The sequence below is a fragment of the Gadus chalcogrammus genome, chromosome 20, assembly GCF_026213295.1.
Source record: "Gadus chalcogrammus isolate NIFS_2021 chromosome 20, NIFS_Gcha_1.0, whole genome shotgun sequence".
Classification (NCBI taxonomy): Eukaryota; Metazoa; Chordata; class Actinopteri; order Gadiformes; family Gadidae; genus Gadus; species Gadus chalcogrammus.
Window position 1 is genome coordinate 3,516,085 of NC_079431.1, and position 20,111 is coordinate 3,536,195.

At 47.6% G+C, this 20,111-nt stretch overlaps 1 protein-coding gene across 3 annotated transcripts; it reads right to left on the bottom strand.

The window, feature by feature from the left end:
• Positions 1-348: 348 nt before the first annotated feature.
• LOC130373010 (pre-mRNA-processing factor 40 homolog A-like) lies at positions 349-19,548 on the bottom strand. Of its 3 annotated transcripts, none has more exons than XM_056579211.1 (26): positions 18,710-18,873; positions 18,412-18,555; positions 17,573-17,656; positions 16,870-16,888; positions 16,757-16,773; positions 16,562-16,603; positions 16,086-16,196; positions 15,816-15,936; positions 15,315-15,339; positions 14,847-15,059; positions 13,831-13,936; positions 12,263-12,327; positions 11,588-11,752; positions 9,929-10,037; positions 9,257-9,407; positions 7,335-7,468; positions 6,462-6,576; positions 5,912-6,003; positions 5,588-5,704; positions 4,297-4,434; positions 3,735-3,830; positions 3,547-3,633; positions 2,893-2,983; positions 2,714-2,775; positions 2,226-2,378; positions 349-1,582 (listed from the first exon to the last, which is right to left on the bottom strand). In XM_056579211.1, the coding sequence occupies exons 1-26, from the start codon at positions 18,722-18,724 to the stop codon at positions 1,493-1,495; spliced, it is 2,562 nt and encodes an 853-aa protein (XP_056435186.1). In that variant the 5' UTR covers positions 18,725-18,873; the 3' UTR covers positions 349-1,492. The 3 variants fall into 3 exon arrangements, with proteins under 3 accessions (XP_056435186.1, XP_056435187.1, XP_056435185.1); XM_056579212.1 differs by lacking the exon at positions 18,710-18,873 and adding an exon at positions 19,505-19,548 and having other exon boundaries at positions 350-1,582; positions 16,757-16,776; XM_056579210.1 differs by having other exon boundaries at positions 350-1,582; positions 16,757-16,776; positions 18,710-18,872.
• Between the last annotated feature and the right edge of the window lie 563 nt (positions 19,549-20,111).

Genomic DNA, 20,111 nt, shown 5'->3' on the forward strand with positions numbered 1-20,111 from the left:
CCGTTGAGGATGGGACGGTCTTCAAAATTCAAATATAATCCGACATGTTTTAGTGTTCATGACCTGCTGATTACCGTTTAAGACAAGGTTTCAAGCCCTTATTGTTCCTCAAACATTAAGTAGTTGTTTGAATTTACGTCAACTTCCGGCCATATCTTAACCTCCATCTCTGGCGCAGTGGATAGAGCTCTCGGTTATTGGCTCTAAGGTCCTTTGTTCAAGTACTGCCAAGGTGGGTCACTACAGATTAGTACTTTTTAAAACATAACCTTGCCCGTGTGAATTTAATGTTAAATCGATCCTCCAACCACTTCATTCACGATGATTTGGTGTTTGAGTGGAGAGAACTATAGAGTATGATCCCCTCTTTCCTTGGTTGAAGTCCTGCGTTGGCAAGCAGTGATTTGGGAATAAGGATTACTTCAATCAAGAAAGTCACCTTTCTAACAGAAATGTCCAAAACAAGAAAACCTAAAGTGTCCTGGTTCTATTTTTCGAGGTTGTGATGCAGTAATTAAAAAGTAAGTTGATCAAATATTGCCAACTTAAAAGCAAATTCTGCCGAAATGGAAGATGACCCGTGGGACTTCGGACTTGGCTCTGGTGTGGGTCAATAGACCCATACCCGGTGGTCAATAGTGATCATTGAACGCCTTTCATTTTTGTATGGTTTTGTTAAGGATTAGAAGTTATGAAATTTTGGAAATGGGTGCAAGAAATCAAATCTTCTGCGATGACCCTCAAACAAATGTGCCGCTCAAATTTCACTCCAAGATTTTCTGGAAACTTGTCATCCATTCATATCATCATCATAGGGCTGACAATGATTTGAATGGATGACTACTAAGTGCAACTATGTGCCTTTTGAAAAGCATGATATTGAGGAGCCATCCTCCATGGAAATAGTATTTTATTACATGTACAGATAATCCAAATTCTCCAATTCTCAAAATCCTGTTTGACGAGTCCGAAGACGTACAGCGACAGTTAAGTTAAAAACCTTCAAAGCAGATTTCCTCCGGTTCTCTGGACTTGTGGACTCGTTAATAACAACCCAGTCGAAAGCTAAAAAAAAAAAAAAAAAAAGTTGACCAACCTTCACACGATCGTCGGCATCGGGCGACGAAACCGCTTCCGAATCCATTAGCTAAATAACGGAAAGTAAAAACGTACACCTACAACCTACAAATATAATCTAAAGCATAACCAAGGCAACAACAAGGCTATTTTACGCCACCAAAGACCAATCCATTTTTTTTTTTTTTATAAAAAGACACAAGTTACCAAAGTCGTACGAATTATCATACAATCGTGAAGTTGTACAGTTATCGGACGGCTACGACCGCTGCGTTCGGCGCGGTGGCGGCCTTTGATCAACATGGAGGAGGAGGAGGAGGAGCAGGAATGCATGGGGAGTTTTTTTTGTTGTGTTTTTTTTTTTCCAGGAGGTGGCCAGCAGTGGCGATGGTGGGGTGGGGGGGGGGGGGAAGAATCAAGGGGCGTCCAGCTGCTCCAGTAAGGTCCGCCTCCTCTTCTCCAGCTCGCCCTCACTCAGCTCGCTGCCAGAGGTGTCCCAGCCGCCCTGGGCAGAGGAGAGGACACAGGGCTGGGTTACAACACAGCTGGTGTTGGGGAAAAGACACGACTTCTGTTCATTTAAAATCCACAAGCAAGACCTTTAAACCGTCCAATCATAGATGTACTGTAAGGGATTGTAAAACTGTCTTATTGTATAAGTGTTCAAACGTAGTAAACTAAAGATAAAATAAAACATGTTCTTACAATATATTTTTAAACATGCAATGTTTACCCTCATAATCTGAAGGTTATTTATTATTCAAAATACTAGGTAGGGAGACAAAGTAATATGGTACGCCTCAATACAAAACAGTAGGGTTGTCAAGGTAACCCATTTTATAATTTTAACACGAATTTAAGAAATCCCATGGTGGGCCCCTGAGTCCAATGGTGGGCCCCTGACTCCCATGGTGGGGCCCAGAGTCCCATGGTGGGCCCCTGACTCCCATGGTGGGGCCCAGAGATTAGCGTTCCTGATAACACCTCAGACGGATCTCAACAGGGAACACCGCTAGCCATATTCAAATTCAATACGATCGCTTGTTACGACAACTCTACTGCACCCCACAGAACAGTGTATAAGGTGTTCCACGTGTCAGCTACTCAAGGTTCATCCAATGGGTTACGGTTAGGGTTCAGGGACAGACCTCCTCCTTGGGAGCCTTTCTCTTGGGGGACTTCTGTTTGGGCTCCTGGTGGCTCTTTCCTCGGGACTTGTCGTTCTCCTTGTCTTTCTCTTGGTCCTTCTCGCGCTTCCCGTCTCTCTCCCGTCCCTTCTTGTCTCCGTCGGACTCGGACGCCTGTGTGAGCGGTCGGGGTTAATGCGGAGGACAACACCCAGGAGGAACACTCAAAACATCGGATCGCTGCGCTCGTCTCTGATGGGCACATATCGGTGCACACCCCTCGCCACACGAGCTACCGCTTGGCCACTTATGCAGCTGGATCAACCGTGTCCGTTATACGGTCGTTAACAGCCAATAGCTTTAAATCGAACTCTCAGGTTTACGGTTCAATCCCATTTCTGCCCCTGACCCCTTCCCCCTCCCCCTTGTTTTGAAGGGGTAAGGGTTAGGGGTAAGGGGTAGAAATGGGATGGGGCCTAAAAGTTCCTCCGTGGAGCTCTGCTACTCACAGACTTGTGGCGTCGCTTCTTTCCCTTCTTCTTGTGCTTCTTGGACTTCTTGTAGCTTCGCTCTGTGGGCCAGAAGGAGGAACAGTGTCAGTTAAGGCAGCGAGGTCCCGTGTGAGAGGGTGCGGTCGTCCTACCCGGTCCGTCTGAGGTATCCCAGCCCCCCCCCCCTCCCTCCTCACCGGACTCTCCACTGGAGGAGCGCTCGGACGGAGACTTGGACTGGGACCTCTTCTTCTTCTTGTGGTACTCGTCCTCCTCGGACTCGGAGCCCTGTGGCGGCGGCGGCGCCCGCAGAAGAACAAGGTGTGAGGGGGGGGGGGGGGGGGGGGGGACGACGACGACGACGACAACTTTACTATGTCAGGCGCACACGGCCGCCGTCTGAAGACTACATCAACAATGGGGGGAATAAAAATTGCCAAAATTGCGATCGCGATTTAGTACGCAATTTTTCTCTTTTTGAAGTTCCTTATGTGCTGCATTATTCACTCAACAGGCAGTAACATATGACCTCCTCTTTCCTATGTGTTGAGATGATATTATATTATTTATTGATTTATATTATAACATCTTTAATGAACTATTGGATTGTAAACTAAAAAGAAATAGAAATCTTACTGATCTCCAGTCGGTGACAGTAAAATATTCCCCGCCCCCCAAAATAATAAAAAAAATCATCTTTATTGTTATTGTTTGTTTATTTCTATTTTAATCGCAGCCGCTGCGATTTGCAAAACACGTTATATTACACGGCTTGAATTCGATTAATCGTTCAGCCCTATCGACAAGGACACGGCGCCCGCAGAGTGCTGGGCGGGCGGGGCGGGACGTACCGATCGGGAGCGGGAACGCTTCCTGTGGTGCTTCTTCGACTTCTTGGAGTGCTTCTTCGTCTTCGAGTGATGGTGCTGGCATTCATGCTGAGGGGGAGACAGACGAAGAGAGGGGGTTGAGGTTCGCTCCGTCAGGAGGGGGGATGAGCGTGGGGCCGGGGGGGACGGACGGACGACGGACGACTCACCTCCAGCACGTGCATGAAGTCTTTGAAGATCCTCTTCCTCTCCGACTCCAGCGTCACGTCCTCGAACACAGACTCTTTGAGGAACCGCTCTCGGGCCTGAGCGGACAGGGTTGGGGTTAGTTAACCCAATGACAGACTGCACTCTGGGTGGTAAAGGTTATGTTCTATGACCCTGTTTGAAAGCTACAGGAAATGTTATATTTTATTACCTCAAGTATCAATAAGGGCAACAACAAGAAAATTATACTAATATATTCACCTCAAAGATTTTTTATAGATTTAAATTTTTTGGATAAAAGTTCAAAGGTTCAAAGTGATCACACCAACTTAACCGTTTCTCGTGGCTTCAATGAAAACCTCTGTTGCCAATATAATTTGTCAAAATGAGAGTAGTACAGATTCTGTAAAACCAAATTTAGCATGAGCTAAATGTGGTTTAATCTCACAGACCAGGACGGTCCTCGAGATCTAAGCCTGCTCCTTCTGACACCACAACCAGATAACCCATCCAAGATGGCCGAGAGAGGACACCACTATCCAAGACATCGACGCAAGGACGTACCGTCTCCCAGCTGGCCTCGGGTTCCAGCGGGGGCGTGGCCTGCTTCAGCATGCTTTTGAAGGCGGCCTCCTTCCTCTTCATCTTCCTGGCCTCCTCCTTCTCCCGTTCCCTCTCCCGGGCCTCCGCCTTCTCCAGCAGCTACAGGAGGAGAGGAGTCAGACTCAGTACCAGCAGCCCGTGATACACATTGATGCAATGTGTTACACATTGATGCTCTGTGATGCTCTGCGTTACACATTGATGCTCTGCGTTACACATCGATGCTCTGCGTTACACATCGATGCTCTGCGTTACACATCGATGCTCTGCGTTACACATTGATGCTCCGTGATGCTCTGCGTTACACATCGATGCTCTGCGTTACACATCGATGCTCTGCGTTACACATCGATGCTCTGCGTTACACATCGATGCTCTGTGTTACACATCGATTCTCTGCGTTACACATCGATGCTCTGCGTTACACATCGATGCTCTGTGTTACACATCGATGCTCTGCGTTACACATCGATGCTCTGTGTTTCACATCGATGCTCTGTGTTACACATTGATGCTCCGTGTTACACATCGATGCTCCGTGTTACACATCGATGCTCTGTGTTACACATCGATGCTCTGTGTTACACATTGATGCTCTGTGTTACACACTGATGCACCACAATACAAAGTGATACAAATTGATGCACCGTGATACACATTGCTCAGGGTATCCCTGCAGAAAATGTGTTGGTGGTGGTGGTGTTGGCAGTCAGACAGGGGGGGGTTGCTGTCTGACCGGGGGTGTACTATTTTACAGGTGGCCCACTTATGCTTATTTACATGCAGGCTGTCAGCCTGATCTACACACAGAGAATTGATGAAGTTTAGAATATGTTATACTTTAGAATAAAAAAACAAAAACAAGGAGGTTGTAAAGTGCTGTGGGAAGCCGTGTTGGTACAGTGTGATAGTGATACCCATCGATGCATCGTGATATGAGGGTTATTTATGCCCAGGGTCCAAAAATAACCTTTGTTGTCCGTTTATCTTGCCAGGGTTGCAATTTTTAATATGCAACCCTGAAGTGTTCATTTTCTACCCTGTTTATACCCAAAATGTTATTAACTTCTAGCGCTCGAATAAGACTGTAACCCTCCCCGCACAGCGCCAGCTTCCCCAAATAGCATTTCATTTTGAAACGGAAATTACTGTCTATGACAAGTATCATGTTATCATGGCTCAAAGCTCAGCAATATGTTTTATAATCTAGAGTCAAAATAATAGCGATCATATAGGGAAGCGCGGTTCTTACGCTGTTGAACGCCAACTTGATGTTGCCCGCGTCCAAGGTGGTGGCCCTCTTGTCCGAGCTGATGACCGTGCCGAAGTCCTCGAAGGTGGTGTTCACCTCCACCAGGAAGCTCTTATCCTGGGAAAGGGGTGGGGGTGAATTAAGATGGTGAGGCATCGGCAATGAGAACAGGATATCCTGGCCTCGATGAATCAACAGCTCAAACTGAAGATTAGAAACCTAGAGTGGCTGGTGTTTGAACCCGTTGGATCAATGACGCTGATTGTGGTTATTATTGGGTAATCGGATGTTGAAATCCGTCCCTGTGCAAAGTCGGAGACGCACCTTCAGTATGTCTTTGATGATTCTCTTCTCGTCGTGGTAACGGGCTTTCAGGTCCTCCACGTAGAACTTAAACAGGTCCAGGGGGGTGACGCCTGATGTTGGAGAAAGACAGACGCGCATGTTATGGTCCATGTGCTACAGGCCAATTATTCTCTAAGTGTCTGTCCGTCAGAGAGTGAGTGAGTGAGTGAGTGAGTCCCTGTGTGTGTGCGTGTGCGTGTGTGTATGCCTGTGTTTGTGCCCCTCTGAGTGTACGTGTTTGCCCGCCTGTGTGTGTGCCTTAGTGTGTGTGTCCATGTGTCTGTGTGCCCGTCTGTGTGTGTGTGTTTGCATCTGTGTGTGTGTGTGTGCGTGCGTGCGTGCCTGGGTGCATGCGCATGCGTGCATGTCTGCGAGCGTGCCCGTCCTTGTTTGTGTATGCCCGCCTGTGTGCCTGTCTGTGCCCGTGTTTGCGTGTGTGTGTGTGTGTGCGTGTGCGTGTGCGTCACGTGCCCGTCCTTGTTTGTGTATGCCCGCCTGTGTGCCTGTGTGTGTGTGTGGGGGCTCCTACCGGGCTGGCCCAGCATGTTGGCGAAGCGGATGTCGGAGCTGACGGTGGGGTACATCTCCATCCAGGCAGACATGGAGTGCAGCTGGCCGTGGTCGTGCAGCTCGTCCAGGAATTTCTAAACAGCAACACAACATCAACACAACTTCAACACAACCTCATCAATACGGCTGACAGCGGACTTGTCGTGGGGATGGGGCTTCTGCCATACAGTGAGAGATGTGGTGTCTTGTCCTTAAGTGTCTAATGAGGAATGAACACTTCAACCTGCGTGACTAACGACCATTTCACTGGGGGTTTTATGTGTCGCAAATGCCCAACACCGACCACAAAATAATTCATTAGGATAAATGTACCCATGGTGGCTTTACGTGTTAACAGGGGAAGTAATCACCAAAGTAGAAGACGGTTCCATTTGCGTCTCACAAAGTGTCGCTGAACATTTGCCCGTTAAGCCCTTTGAGACTGTAATGGGGATTAAGGGCTATGCAAATAAAATTGAATTGAACATTTGTGTTATTTTTAACTACAATATATAAAGCTGTTAAACTGGGGGGAATTTCAACGCACAATACAAGAAGTCTGCTACTTCTGCCTAAGGGAGCTGACTCGAGTGAGTGTGACGTTGGTTAGGACAGCGTTTGATCAGCTCATTGCTGCCTTCTCCTATGGACCTCAATGTGTCCACTTTTTCTAAAACCTTTACGAGTGTCACAATGCCTCAGATCACATTTTTGGAAACTCGTCTGCGAAGTTCTCCTGCTTTGACTGCGTTTACTCAACAGACCCGGGAAAAATAAACCTAGCGTCTTGTTGTGTGATGATCCCGGTCTAGCGGATGTTAATTCCGACGGACGGACGGACGGACAGACTCACCTGGAAGGACTCTCGGTTCTTGCGCTGCCGTCTCCTCTCTCTGAGCAGCGTCTTCTGCTTCTCGTCCTCCTCCTCCTTCTCCAGGGCCCGGATGTGCTCCTCGAAGCAGATCAACGCGTCCTCCTTGTCCATGTCTGCATGGGGACGAGGAGACGTTAATGCTAAGCACTGTACTCTTCACTGGGCCTTTTCCCCTCATATGAGAGTTAGCGATAATGCTAAGCACTTTACACATCACTGGGCCTTTTCCCCTCGTGAGTTAGCATTAATGCTTAGTACTGTACTCTTCCCCTTAAATGAGAGTTAGCGATAATGCTAAGCACTGTACTCTTCACTGGACATTGAGACTTTCACAGAGGAATCATCATCGGGCAAACAAAGATGTCACTCATAACATTCAATACGGGAACCTCCTTCGACGCACCAGGGCATGGGCGCTACACTAAACTTGTGAAGACAACATCACACATTGACCATGGACCCTATGCCCTGGCAAGTACAAGGACCAGAGCTGGTAATTAGTGTTAAGAGCGACACCGATGTTCCTCCTATGGTGACGCGTCTATGAGAAGGGTCCGCTCCCCTCACATGATAGTTAGCGCTGATGCTAGGTAATGTCCACTTCACTGGGCCTGGTGCGTGTTCAGAGGATAGCATGGGGGTAACATTTACACCACCTGCTGTACACTCGACTTGGCTTCATCCCTCACCCGGGGCGAGCACATCAGTAATTTAGTCTGTAAGTGCACACGTTAATCACACATGATGTTATGCCATGAATATTCCATTAGAGTGAGAGTAGTTCATCATTTTGGACTGTGTATTAGGTTTCATATGACCCTGTGCTTATATAACTAAAAGACTAATAAAAGAACATGAGTGAGAGTGCAAAGTTTCTTGCCACACACTCTTTAAAATCAGATGCCGTCTGGAACTCTCTGTGCCGATCTTTAGGTTCACAGCAGACGTAGATGCTGACAGTGTGCTTTCATGTTGGGCTACCGAACACGAAAACCCACTTTGGAGGCATTTACTGAGTTTGTATAGAATTGTAATGTTATGTGCATTTCAGGATTTCATACGAGATTGGATTAGACTCGACTCCAAAACAAACCTCAGGGTAGATTACATTTTATGATCCTTACAAGTGCATAAAATGAGGCTGCACACTGTTATTTCAAGATATGAACGTAGACTAATTTCAACACATTATAAAACTGCTGATAGATTCACTGAGGTTCTGACCTTATTGAAGCTTGTATTAACATGTAGGTGTATGTGTGTACAGGTGTGTGTTGTGTTAAAGGGTGTATAAACATGTGTGTGCGTGTGTAAAGTTGTGCGTTGTGTAACAGTGTGTGTAGAGGCTTGTGTGTTTGTGTGTGTTTACAGGTGTATGTTGTGTTAAAGGGTGTATAACCGTGTGTGTGTGTGTGTGTGTGTAAAGTTGTGCGTTATGTAACAGTGTGTATAGAGGCTTGTGTGTTTGTGTTTACAGGTGTGTTGTGTTAAAGGGTGCATAAACGTGCGTGTGTGTGTACAGATGTATGTGTGTGTGTGTTTGTTTGTGTGTGTGTGCACAGGGTGTATAGACGCGTGCGTTTGTTTGTGTGTGTACAGGGTGTATAGACTCGTGTGTGTGTGTGTGTACAGGGTGTATAGACGGGTGCGTTTGTGTGTGTGTGTACAGGGTGTATAGACTCGTGTGTGTGTGTGTGTGTACAGGGTGTATAGACGGGTGCGTTTGTTTGTGTGTGTACAGGGTGTATAGACTCGTGTGTGTGTGTGTGTTTGTGTGTGTACAGGGTGTATAGACTCGTGTGTGTGTGTGTGTGTTTGTGTGTGTACAGGGTGTATAGACTCGTGTGTGTGTGTGTGTGTTTGTGTGTATACAGGGTGTATAGACGCGCGTGCGCTCGTACTCTGCAGCTCCTCGTCTTCAGCGAAGGTAGGGTTGTCTAGCAGGTACTGCTGCGCTTCGGACCAGGTGGTGCGGTACGTCACGTTGGCCATGTTGTCCAGGATGTTCTTCAGCGCCTCCCAGTTCCTCTTCCTCAGCTGCTTGGCTTGTTCCTGGAGGGGGGGGGGGGGGGGGGGGGGGGGGGGGGCGGGGGTGGTGTTAGCCTCTCTACAGAGCTGCACTCAAAGCTTTGTGTGCTTGGCCCCGTTAGAACAATATGGTTGGATTTCCTGTTTGGCTCCCGCCACACACGTGAGCCAATTTCTCACGAGAGCCCAGTCCATAATCTTCAGGAAGAACCGCATGGATTAACTAATGTTTAAATGTTGATTCATGTTTCGATCGCTTACTGTTTAATTGAGTGCGGCCCTGATGGTTGCTGCTTTGAGTTCGCTCCATGTTTTCATAAGTACATGAAGTGATTACTCCAATAGTGGTAAAACATTGTTTTGTGTTTGGGTTGTGACTTAACGACACGCGTGGATCCTGAGACTACATTTACGGAACCACTGTGACAGGCCTTAAACACTGGTATTCAAGTTTTCTTAACAAGGAGGGGGGCACTAGGTTCTGTGCACTGAAAGGAGAGCTCTTTAAAAAGGGGGTCGTTAGAGAACACAGGAAGATGGCCGACCTTCTCCTTCTTGGCCAGGTAGAAGAGGACGTCCTCGTAGATCTCCAGACGATCTCGCTCAGGGACGCAGCTCCACACCTCCTGGTCGCTGAACATCTGCTCCGCTTTCCTGAGGACACACACACAAAGAGACGCACACACACACACTTAGTGGAGGCATATTTAACCACAAGAGGGCAGTGTTTCATAAGGACGTGTCCGATGAAGACTTAAAAAGGATTTCAATTCAGAAACACCTGGCACCTGCTGCACGATTGTGTCGGTTTAGAGAAACATTTAGACGTATAAAAGTGCACAGCGTGTGTCCAGCAAGACTGTGCAGCAGTGTTTTTCCGTTCGCCTCGACAACGAGCAGGATTCAACTCTGTGTGCACACAGGTAGGCCCAGTCGATGTGCACACGCTCTCACAGTCAGAGCCAGACAGGCTGTCATGGCAGTCACCGCATGTTGTGCACTCAGTCCAAGAATATAACCTCGGTCGCCTCGACAACCGCGGTGCCAGCCGCGTTCTAACGAGCGGTGCCGGTTGTCAAGGTCACCGGTCGATTCCGCTGGCTGTCCTCTGGACGCGCCGGCGGCGTTCCACCCCCGTCAGGGAGCTAGTCTGCCGCCCTACAGCACACCAGACTGTCCGTTGAATATATATCTATATATAGATATATATGAAAAGACCTCCTGAGATCACGGCCCCTATGGAGGTTAGTGGGGGGTGGGCTTTGTGAAAGCGGCTGAATAAAAAACGCAAACCTTGAATAAAGGCCATTGTGTGGGCGATCCCGTGTCAGAAGCATGTGAGGTGGGGTCTGAGGCCTTGAGGACAGACAGCGCAACAAAAGATCCTTCAGTGTGGCCCGGTCCCCCGTTGGGATGAAAAGGTTGGTTATAATGGAAGACGTCACTGGTTCTGGCCTCACAGCATTCGCCCCAGGGTCTGACCGTGCACAAGGCGCTACAGAGCAAGCCGCGGACCACGCGCTACAGAGCTAGCCGCGCACCAGGTGCTACAGAGCTAGTTGTGGAAAAGGCGCTAAAGGGCTAGCCGCGCACCAGATACCACAGAGCTAGCCGTGCACCAGGCGCTACAGGCTTAGCCGCACACGAGGCGCTACAGGGTTAGCCGCGGACCAGGCGCTACAGGGTTAGCAGTGCACCAAGAGCTACAGGGTTTCACTGTGCACCAGGTGCTACAGAGCTAGCCAAAGACAGGCCGCTACATGGCTAGCCACGCAACAGGCCCTACAGAGCTAGCTGCGCGACAGGCGCTGCAAAGCTAGCCGCGCACCAGATGCAACAGGGTTAGCCTCGCACCCGATGCTACAGAGCTAGCCGTGCACCAGCCGCTACAGGGCTAGCCACGCACCAGGCGCTACATGACTGGCCATGCACCAGGCGCTACATGACTAGCCATGCACCAAGCGCTACAGGGTTTGACTGTGCACCAGGCGCTAAAGGGCTAGCCGCGCACCAGAAGCTACAGAACTCAGCAGGCGCTACAGATGTATGGCTGCTCGAAGGCTCTCGTTATGGATCACATCTGCAGAATCCTTTGGACAGTACGGAGAACTACTACTACTATCAACGGCGGAGAGGGGGACTTGACAAGAACAAGGACGTGGTTCTTGTTAAGTGGGAGCAGCAGCAGCAGCAGCAGCACGTACTTGTATCTCGTGGTGGACGTCATCTTGTCGTGGTTCTCCAGGAACCTCTGGTAGGTCTCCTTGGACTCCTTGTACTTGATGCGGGCCTCCTCCTTCTCCTCCTTCTCCGTCTGCACCTTGTAGGCGTTGAACGCCTGCTTCTTCTCGCTCAGCTTGGGCAGGGCACTGCGTATCGCAAGAGGAGACCATGTTTAGAGTGACGTGGTGTGACGTGGGGTTATAATTATGATTAAAAAAACGTGGGGTTATGGTTTAGGGCTTTGACTCCGAACTTCGTTATTCGACTATCAAAAAATAAATCAGAATTCAAACGAATATTAGGCAGCCCTTAATATTCGAACCTGTTATGGGCAGGCCAAGAGGGAGAGACGTCGGAGACGTTTTTATTAGAAACCTAATAAATTTATTAGAAACCTAATAAACCGTTGGAACACGCAAGACCGGTAACCATAGCAACTCGGTAAACAAACCTCGCGAAGCCCAATCCAGGTCTTAATGAAGGAATTTAATGGTCAAAATATTACTAATAAATATTTGAATATATTCGAATATTAATATTAATAAACAAACAAACTTCTAATATGATTTTTGGGCAAAAGTCAAAGCCCTATTATGCTTATAATAAACGTATGGTTATAATAAACATGTGGGGTCATAGTAGGACGAGGCACTGACCTGTAGCGCGGATCGTTGATGATCATCTTCATGGCTTGCTCCCAGGAGGAGTTTGAGGACACACCCTGGAACCCAGAGAAGCACAGGACTTTAAAAAAAGGAGGACGACCCAGACACCATCAGTCAACACGATACCTGATGCATACAGCAGGGGGCCACCATCACATACAGATACAGTTTAGTCTGGTGCACCTGTAGAACAAAACGCCAGGTGGAGGACGGGGGACGGGGGGGGCTCTGCGGGGAGCTTACGGCATTTTGCTACATCGTACGCGCGAATGAATGCATTTATCGTGATTGCGACTGGATGTCGAATTAAGAGGTCGTGGAGAAGTAATGACTGAGGCGAGAAACGCCGTCGGAGGACTGATCGTGTGGCATTTCTGCCGCCCGTCCCGGGGAGGGGGGGGGGGGGGGGGGGGGTGGGGGGGGGAACCTGCGCCCCCATTACGAACCACCTTCGGCGTGTTCGCTCGCCGTGTCAGCTGTCACAGTCAGCCTGCCTTCGCTCGTTCGCTCTCTCAACCCTCCCCCCCCCCCATTCACCCTCTCTCGCTCTCTCTCTCGCCCCCTTTCTCTGGATGTTTTAATCCCGTGCTTTTGATCCAGTAACACTAATCACGGCGACAGAGCCATTAAGATCACGCAGAGGGAAAAGGCGAGCGATCTCAGGAGAGCTCGCCAGAGTGAATTAAAAGGGGGAGGCTAAATATAGCAACAAACGCCGCTGAGAGCGCGCACGGCGCTACCTGAGCGGGCACGCCAGCGCAACCGTGGCAACAGAATTAACCGCCGTGCCAAGACCTCCCAGGGGGGTCATGGATTATATCACAGATCCCCGACGCGAAAAGACTCTCGCCAGTAAACACACGTCGTCACAAACGACGCGGCTGTTGCTTCACCTGCACGCATGTCTCAACAGGCTGGGATGGGAACGAATGGACGAGAGTTGGGCAAATCCATTGTGTAGGATTTGTGGAACAAATTAGCGGGTTTTACGCGCCGAAAATAAACATCCGAAGTCGAAAATCATAAATGACCCCGGGACATCCAGTGTTTTAATCCAGTTAGTCCCATGTGGGATCTGAGGGGTCAAGGAATACTGACGCTAGTTGAACAGTCATGAGAACGGAGATCCCTAGATAGCCGTCAAAATACCAATGCTACACTTCTGTCATGATCAGTGTTGACTTTATAATGCATAATGTTATAGATAATATGTACCGTTCTTAATAATCTTCACATTAAATAATCTATTATATCTCAAATATATAATCATCAATGATACCATTATGCTGATCACACTAATCGAGCCAACCAAGTTTAAAGTCCACATTACCATTACATTGTAATGCATGCAAGTTCCAATTCAATAACCAAATCATTGCCCATACATATACTTCATTTACTCAAGTGTTGAAAAAAGTTTCCAGACAACTTGTTGCTACATATTCTAGTAGCTGTAAAGCAGTAAGCACGCGCCCACTTCCCCAAGCCTGCAGCCGGCATCTGAACCCCAGACACACCTCAGTGCCTCTCCCCTCCCTTTCTGCCAGCCCTTCTCCTACCTTCTCCTTCAGCAGTTCTTTGAAGGCCTGCTTGGCCTCCTCTTTGGTGTTCCACTTGTAGGTCTTCTTCTGGAGCTCCGGGCGCTCCTCCTTGGGCGCTTCAGCACTGGGGATTCAAACCAAAAGGTGGATTTTAAAAGGCGTGTACGTTGCTTTGAGACGGCGACGATGATGATGAAGATGCTCTGTTGAGACGGACATAAAATGACTCAAACATCCGGGGTCGTCCCCATGATGGAGAGTGGTGACGGTTGGTGTACAGTGAGAGTTTGTCTAAGATTGGCCATGTAAAGAGCATTCAAACGTCCTCCAAGAAATGGCCAGGAACATGCAAGGCCCTGCTACACACTGCGCCACAAGGCAAAGGTAGAAACCCTTTCAGAAATAAAGGAAAAAGCGAGAAAGCATGCTTCCTTTTAGTTTGATGATTGAAAAAAATAAATTGTCCCCGGGTCAAAAGGTAAATTATGCGTATATAACGTAGAAGCACTAACCCATATCAGTAACTGAGAACCTTTATATTCACTGATACAGAAATACCAAATATGAATGGGTCTACTGTCCAAAAATAATAACAAGGAGCCATTTCTACTAAAGAAGGGGAGATAAAAGTCCAGTGTGGTGCAGTACAAGTGGCTTCTTGAAAACGTGTTTATAAATGATGCCACTGACATATGGAATGAGTAGAAAGACTGTACGGCACTTACACTTGTAGCTGTCCTTCAGGCAGGCTAGTGTGTACAGGGACAATGGTTAAACAGAGAACCCAGCTCATCTTCACGGGTGTGTCTAACCATCAGGACTGGCCCTCCACAGTGTAGGGCACTAACTTCTTTCAACGGAACCCTGTGAACTTCACCATCATGCAATGCCTGCACTAAAGGATTTTTACGCCTTAAATAAAGCCCTTTCTAAAAAGAGGTTCAAGTCCTTTTTTTTTCTGACACTGGGCTTCGAACTGAAAACCAGATGGGAGTCAAACAACAACCACCAGTTCCAACACACGGCAGCGTTACCTGGCTGCGGTTTCCACGGCGACGGGGGCCTCGGCGGAGGCCACAGGTGCGTCCGTGGCGGTGAGCTCGGCCACCTGGGACATGGGCTCCTCGGCGCGCGCCGGCGCGGGCTCCGCCTCCATCATGGTCGCCATGGCGATGGCGCCGGCGGCGGCCAGGTCGGCCTGCATGGCGGGGGCGGGGGCGGTGCCGGGAGCCATTGCCTCCGCCGTCCTGCGAGCAGATCGATTATGGGTGACGTGCCTAACAGCGGGCGGTGCGACACCTCCAACCACGAAAGGGTCCTCGCGTCACCGTAATTATAAACATCGGAAACGAAGCGCGGGCGTCCCTTTGATCCCACCCCCCCAACGGACGCAGAAAGAAATGGCCGTCTTTCATCTTCTTCAAAAAGGTTCATGTTTTTGCTGCTAATGAGCTAGCGTCCGAATATGCGCAGCGAGCCAAAGGTAAACAGGAAGCTCTTACCCGTTCTCCTCCGCTTTGATCATGGCTGGAAGAGACAAAGGAAATGGTGATTAGGGGACAGTTCATTTCAAAGGCACGTTACGTAGATAGGAACCACACAACGTAGTCGCGGATCAGGCGAGCGTTACTGGGTTTGTCTAACGATGGCCTGGCTCCAATAGTCCATTTAAATCCGGCCAGCGTTATTATGTAGAACATCAATGGTGAGCCGCGTGTCCTAATGTTAAAAACACAGTGGTGGGCGTCCGAGCAACAACACAGACTAATGAACCATCAGAAGACGTATGTTGTTTATGGGGAATGGGTTAACCTAGCGATTGTTGGTGCTTTTCACATGGTTCTATGAACATCCTTACTGCACCGACAGAGACATGTTTTCACACTTTCTTATGACAAAATTAATTATTGTAAGTCGCTTTGGATAAAAGCGTCAGCTAAATGCCCTTATTGTAAGACGCAATCTCAACTGCACCCAGCACGCTGGGGGGGGGGGGGGCCTACCTTCCAGGTCCTCCAGTTCCTTGGGTTTAGTCCATCTGGACTCCTTGGTCAGGGAGTTGTAGTAGTAAGGCTTCCCCGTGTCCGACTTGTACTCTTTCCACGGACACTTGGACAGCATTTGCTGTTTTGGGGGAAGTATAAGGAAATTGATTGGCGAAGCAACAGTTAAGATGATGAACAGAGACGTGTTTGGCTCTGTGTAGATGTTAGAGGAGAACCAAGCATTATCAGAGTCCAGAGTCGTCCACGGTTATGAATGGATGTATTTACCTCGGCAGGAGACTTGAGGTCGTCTGGTTTCTCCCAGGTGGACTGCTTGGTCTCTGTATTGTAGTAGTACGTCTTTGCGTCGAGAGATTTGTGCTCTGTCCACACCGATTTCTAGGAAGAGAAGACACAATGCCCAGATGAATCATCTAGGCTAGGAAGTATACCAACCAGAGCAACATGGGACGAACTAATGCTTTTATCCCAAAAAGTTCACGATTCTCTGGCATTTTTTATTTGAAGTCTCCAAGTTCCCTTTAGGGACTGAGGAAGCCCTTAAATAGTTGTGTTAATGTCATCTTCTCTCGTACTTTTCAGTCTACATGGACGGTCTGTACCATTCGCGCACACACACACACACACACACACACACACACACACACACACACACACACACACACACACACACACACACACACACACACACACACACACACACACACACACACACACACACACACACACACACACACACACACCTTCTTTGGCTGATCCTCTGGTGGGGAGCCGTTTGTTGCGATCTGCAAGGCAGCAACAAAATCAAACTCAAGTTCTTTCGACAACGATAAGAGCATTCAAAGTGCAGAATCTAACGTCATGAATAATGCAACGTCCTATCGTGAAACATTCAAGAAATGTCCGGAAAAGAAGCAAGAAGTCTTGGTTTGACTCACAGCTGTGCCTGGGGCTGCTGCTAGGAGGAGAGATAAACAAAATCAACATAAATACATTGAAGTACAAAACATGAGGAAGGTTGTTATATGTGGAAAAATCTTAAAAGCCTTACCTGAAGACTCCACTCCAGGCTGTGGAAACAATAATAAACATATTAAAATAGGACTTCACAAGTAAACAGAATTAAAACTTGCAGACATACAAGCTATACTTCCTTTAATTCCCTCTTGGGTTTGGAATGCACTTCTTCATACTAAATTCAAAAACTACATTTACTAACTCTTTAATAACACAGAGTTACTAGCACAAAAAGTATATAGAGTATATTAAGAATGTGTATTCACAAAATGTAGCGTAAGCCATTTGCCAAGGAAGCCTGTAGGACTTAGTTGATGATGAGTCCTAATGAGCCAGTTATTCCCTATTGAACCAAAGGATTCTTCGCGATTCCCCCCCACACTGATCCTGCGGACATGTATAACTCATTACACACCTTAATTGCGCCCATCGTGACATTTGTTTATTCAGCTTTCTCACTTTGTCTTAGCGTTCTAAAAATAACATCTCATCAGGTCCTCAGAATGTGTGTGTGAGGTTTTTTCCCCTTTCCCAGAGCTAACATTAGCGCCGCTACCAGTGTCTGTTAGACCACGTGTGCCAACGTGTGAAATGCTTCCGACTTGTAACTTGACAGCTCGAAAAAAGTATTTTTACAGGTGTAAAATCAAACATAGGTGCCGTGGGAAGAGATGAAGAGATGAAGAAGGGGGGGGGGGGAGAAGGGGGATAGAAACTGGGGCATGGCGGGGGTTTACCGGTCCTGATGGCTGCATCGCTGCAGCTGGCATGCGATGGGGCATCATCATCCCAGGCATCATGGGTGGCATCATGCCCGGCATCTAATAAACACACGCATCAGGAGAAATTCAACGCACCGCGCTCCTCTTCCACACTCAGTGGCGCTGGGGGTGGGTGGGGTGTAACGCGCTGGGAGAGACATGGAGGCTAGGTGTGTGGAAGGGGCTAACGCAAGGCTACAGGCAAGGTGTTTGTCTGTGTGTTCGTGCGTCTGTGCGTGAGTGAGTCTGTGTGTGAGTTGTGTGTGTACGAGTCTGTGTGTGTGAGTTGTGTGTGTATGATTCTGTGTGTTTAGGTGAAAGGAGCTGCACCAGCAGGTGAGGTGTGGCTGACTCCAGTAAAACGGCTTGAAGTAAGAACGGTATGAAACCACAGCTTGTGCCAAAATAAGCAGCTTCCCTCCTGAACCCCGTCCACACCCTGACAGAGGTGAGATTCTGCTGCAGATGTGCGTGTGTGTGTTACAATTAGCACAGCTCTAATTTGAAATGCGTTGCTGCTGCTGCTGTTGTTGTTGAAATATATATATTTACAGAAAAAAAATCATTATTCAGGCAACTATCTACTGTTCTCAATGTAGGACAAGGTCTTTATATGGATGTTAATAGTTATAGGTTTTGTGAAGTGCTCACTTGAGTTGAGACTATATGGAAAATAGTCTCCAACACAAATGTTGACTTCTGCCAATGGCAAAAACGAAATACCGAATTCACATTTGTTTAAATTGTTTGAATCTGCTTTATTCTAATGCCTCTGCATGTTTTAGATACAAACGTAAACCCAGGTGAAACCTCACCTGTCCCATTGGAGGTCCACCCATCGGTGGCATCATGCCAGGGGGCATCATCCCAGGTGGCATGGGGGTCATGTTAGGTGGTCGTTGCCCCATGGGGGGCATTCCCATTGGAGGGAAATGAGGTGGGATTCCAGGTGGTCCCATCTATGGAAATCAACAGACGTATTAGCTCCAATAGTGTAATCCGTTCCAAAACATTTCTGATCGACTAGGTTCAATTTGATCAACAACTGGAGGAACTAAATAGGGTAAGTGGTGGGCTGGATAGTAGTAGTGGACATGCTAATTACACACTTACAAAGGGCGGAGGCATCCCAGAAGGGGGAGCACCCGGGTACGGTGGTGCCTGGCTCGGGCCATTATTACCCTCTGACGAGGACTGTCATAAACAGGAGACCCAACACAGGCGATTAGGTACGTTGACTCGGGTCAGGTGAGATGAACCTCGTGGGTTAACCGGCTCGCATGTGTACATAGTAAGCCAGGTACAGATGCCAGGAGCCGGGTGAGTGACGGCGTGGTGGGCAGCAAGTCATAGTTCATTCAAACTCGTAAAGGCTGCGAACTTTGCCCTCCTCGTCATTAGCCATCCTATTTGACTTTGAAGGTGGAAATATAACGCTGTTATGAAGTTCAATTGTGATTATTTACACATGCAGTCTGAATGCTGCTGCAGCTCGGCAGATTAAGTGGCAAGTTCACACAATAACGAGTACGTGTATTGTATTGAGAGTTTTGTTATGGTTCTAGTATATGATGTTCAAAATAACCCGCAACCGACTCTTAATCCAATGTCGTTAACGTATAACGTTTCAGAGAACCGACTCCAGAATCATGAGTCCAAGTGTTAGCCCGAGCCCGGCAGAAAGTGTGTGTGTGTGTGTGTGTGTGTATGTGTGTGTGTGTGCTATGTTAGCTCCGTGCTAGCCGCTCTCATGAAGCACTTATCTGACCTATAACAACGTTATAGTCCCATTTAGAGGAGTATACATGCATCAAAGTTAACGTCTTCGATCATGGCAGTACTTCCAAAGCAAGCACCACCTATCATTAATTGTAAAATATACATTTTTTTTGACAAATCTATACTCACCATGTTGACTAAAGAGCGCCTCCAAGTATCCTGGCTACTCCGCAGTAACGTGGAAGCTCATTGGTTCGTCGGCAGAGGGGTCAAAGGTAAAGACTTTGAGAGCGTCATTCAGCGTAGGTTTTGCGCATTTAGACGCAGCATTTAATTTCGTTACTAATTCAAAAATATCAGTCTGCTAGAAAATGTCCACAAAACCAAAAAGTGATTATAATAATTTTTTCCAATCATTTATTTTTTATGGGGGGAAATGCTAATTAAAACACAGGATACCTAAACACTTATACAAATTAGTAGATGAAAAAGAAGGATGAAGAAAGAACATCTGGAATGTTTAACCCAGAAAATGCAAACGGTTTTACTTGCACTGTGTTTGATAATGTAAATAATAAGCTGTTGTAAAAACAATATATTTTTCATGTTTTTATAATAAAAATAGGTCTAACTGTAATGAAGCATCTGTGCGTGCGTGTTATGGAATCAAAAATAATAGCAATACAAAGTTAAGTAGGCCTACTATGTTGAACCGCTACACCTGAGAGATGCATGTATTTACATTGAGGTCTTGACATATCTGATGGAAAATCTTGTTTTTCTCTGCAGTACAGCA

Bases quoted from the DNA above. Each gene is read 5' to 3' on its own strand.
- LOC130373010 (XM_056579210.1), bottom strand. The intron at 16,197-16,561 runs GTGTGTGTGTGT...TTCTCTTCCTAG, and splicing joins CAGAGGATCAGCCAAAGAAG to AAATCGGTGTGGACAGAGCA. The intron at 5,705-5,911 runs GTGCGTCTCCGA...CCCCTTTCCCAG, and splicing joins TCATCAAAGACATACTGAAG to GATAAGAGCTTCCTGGTGGA.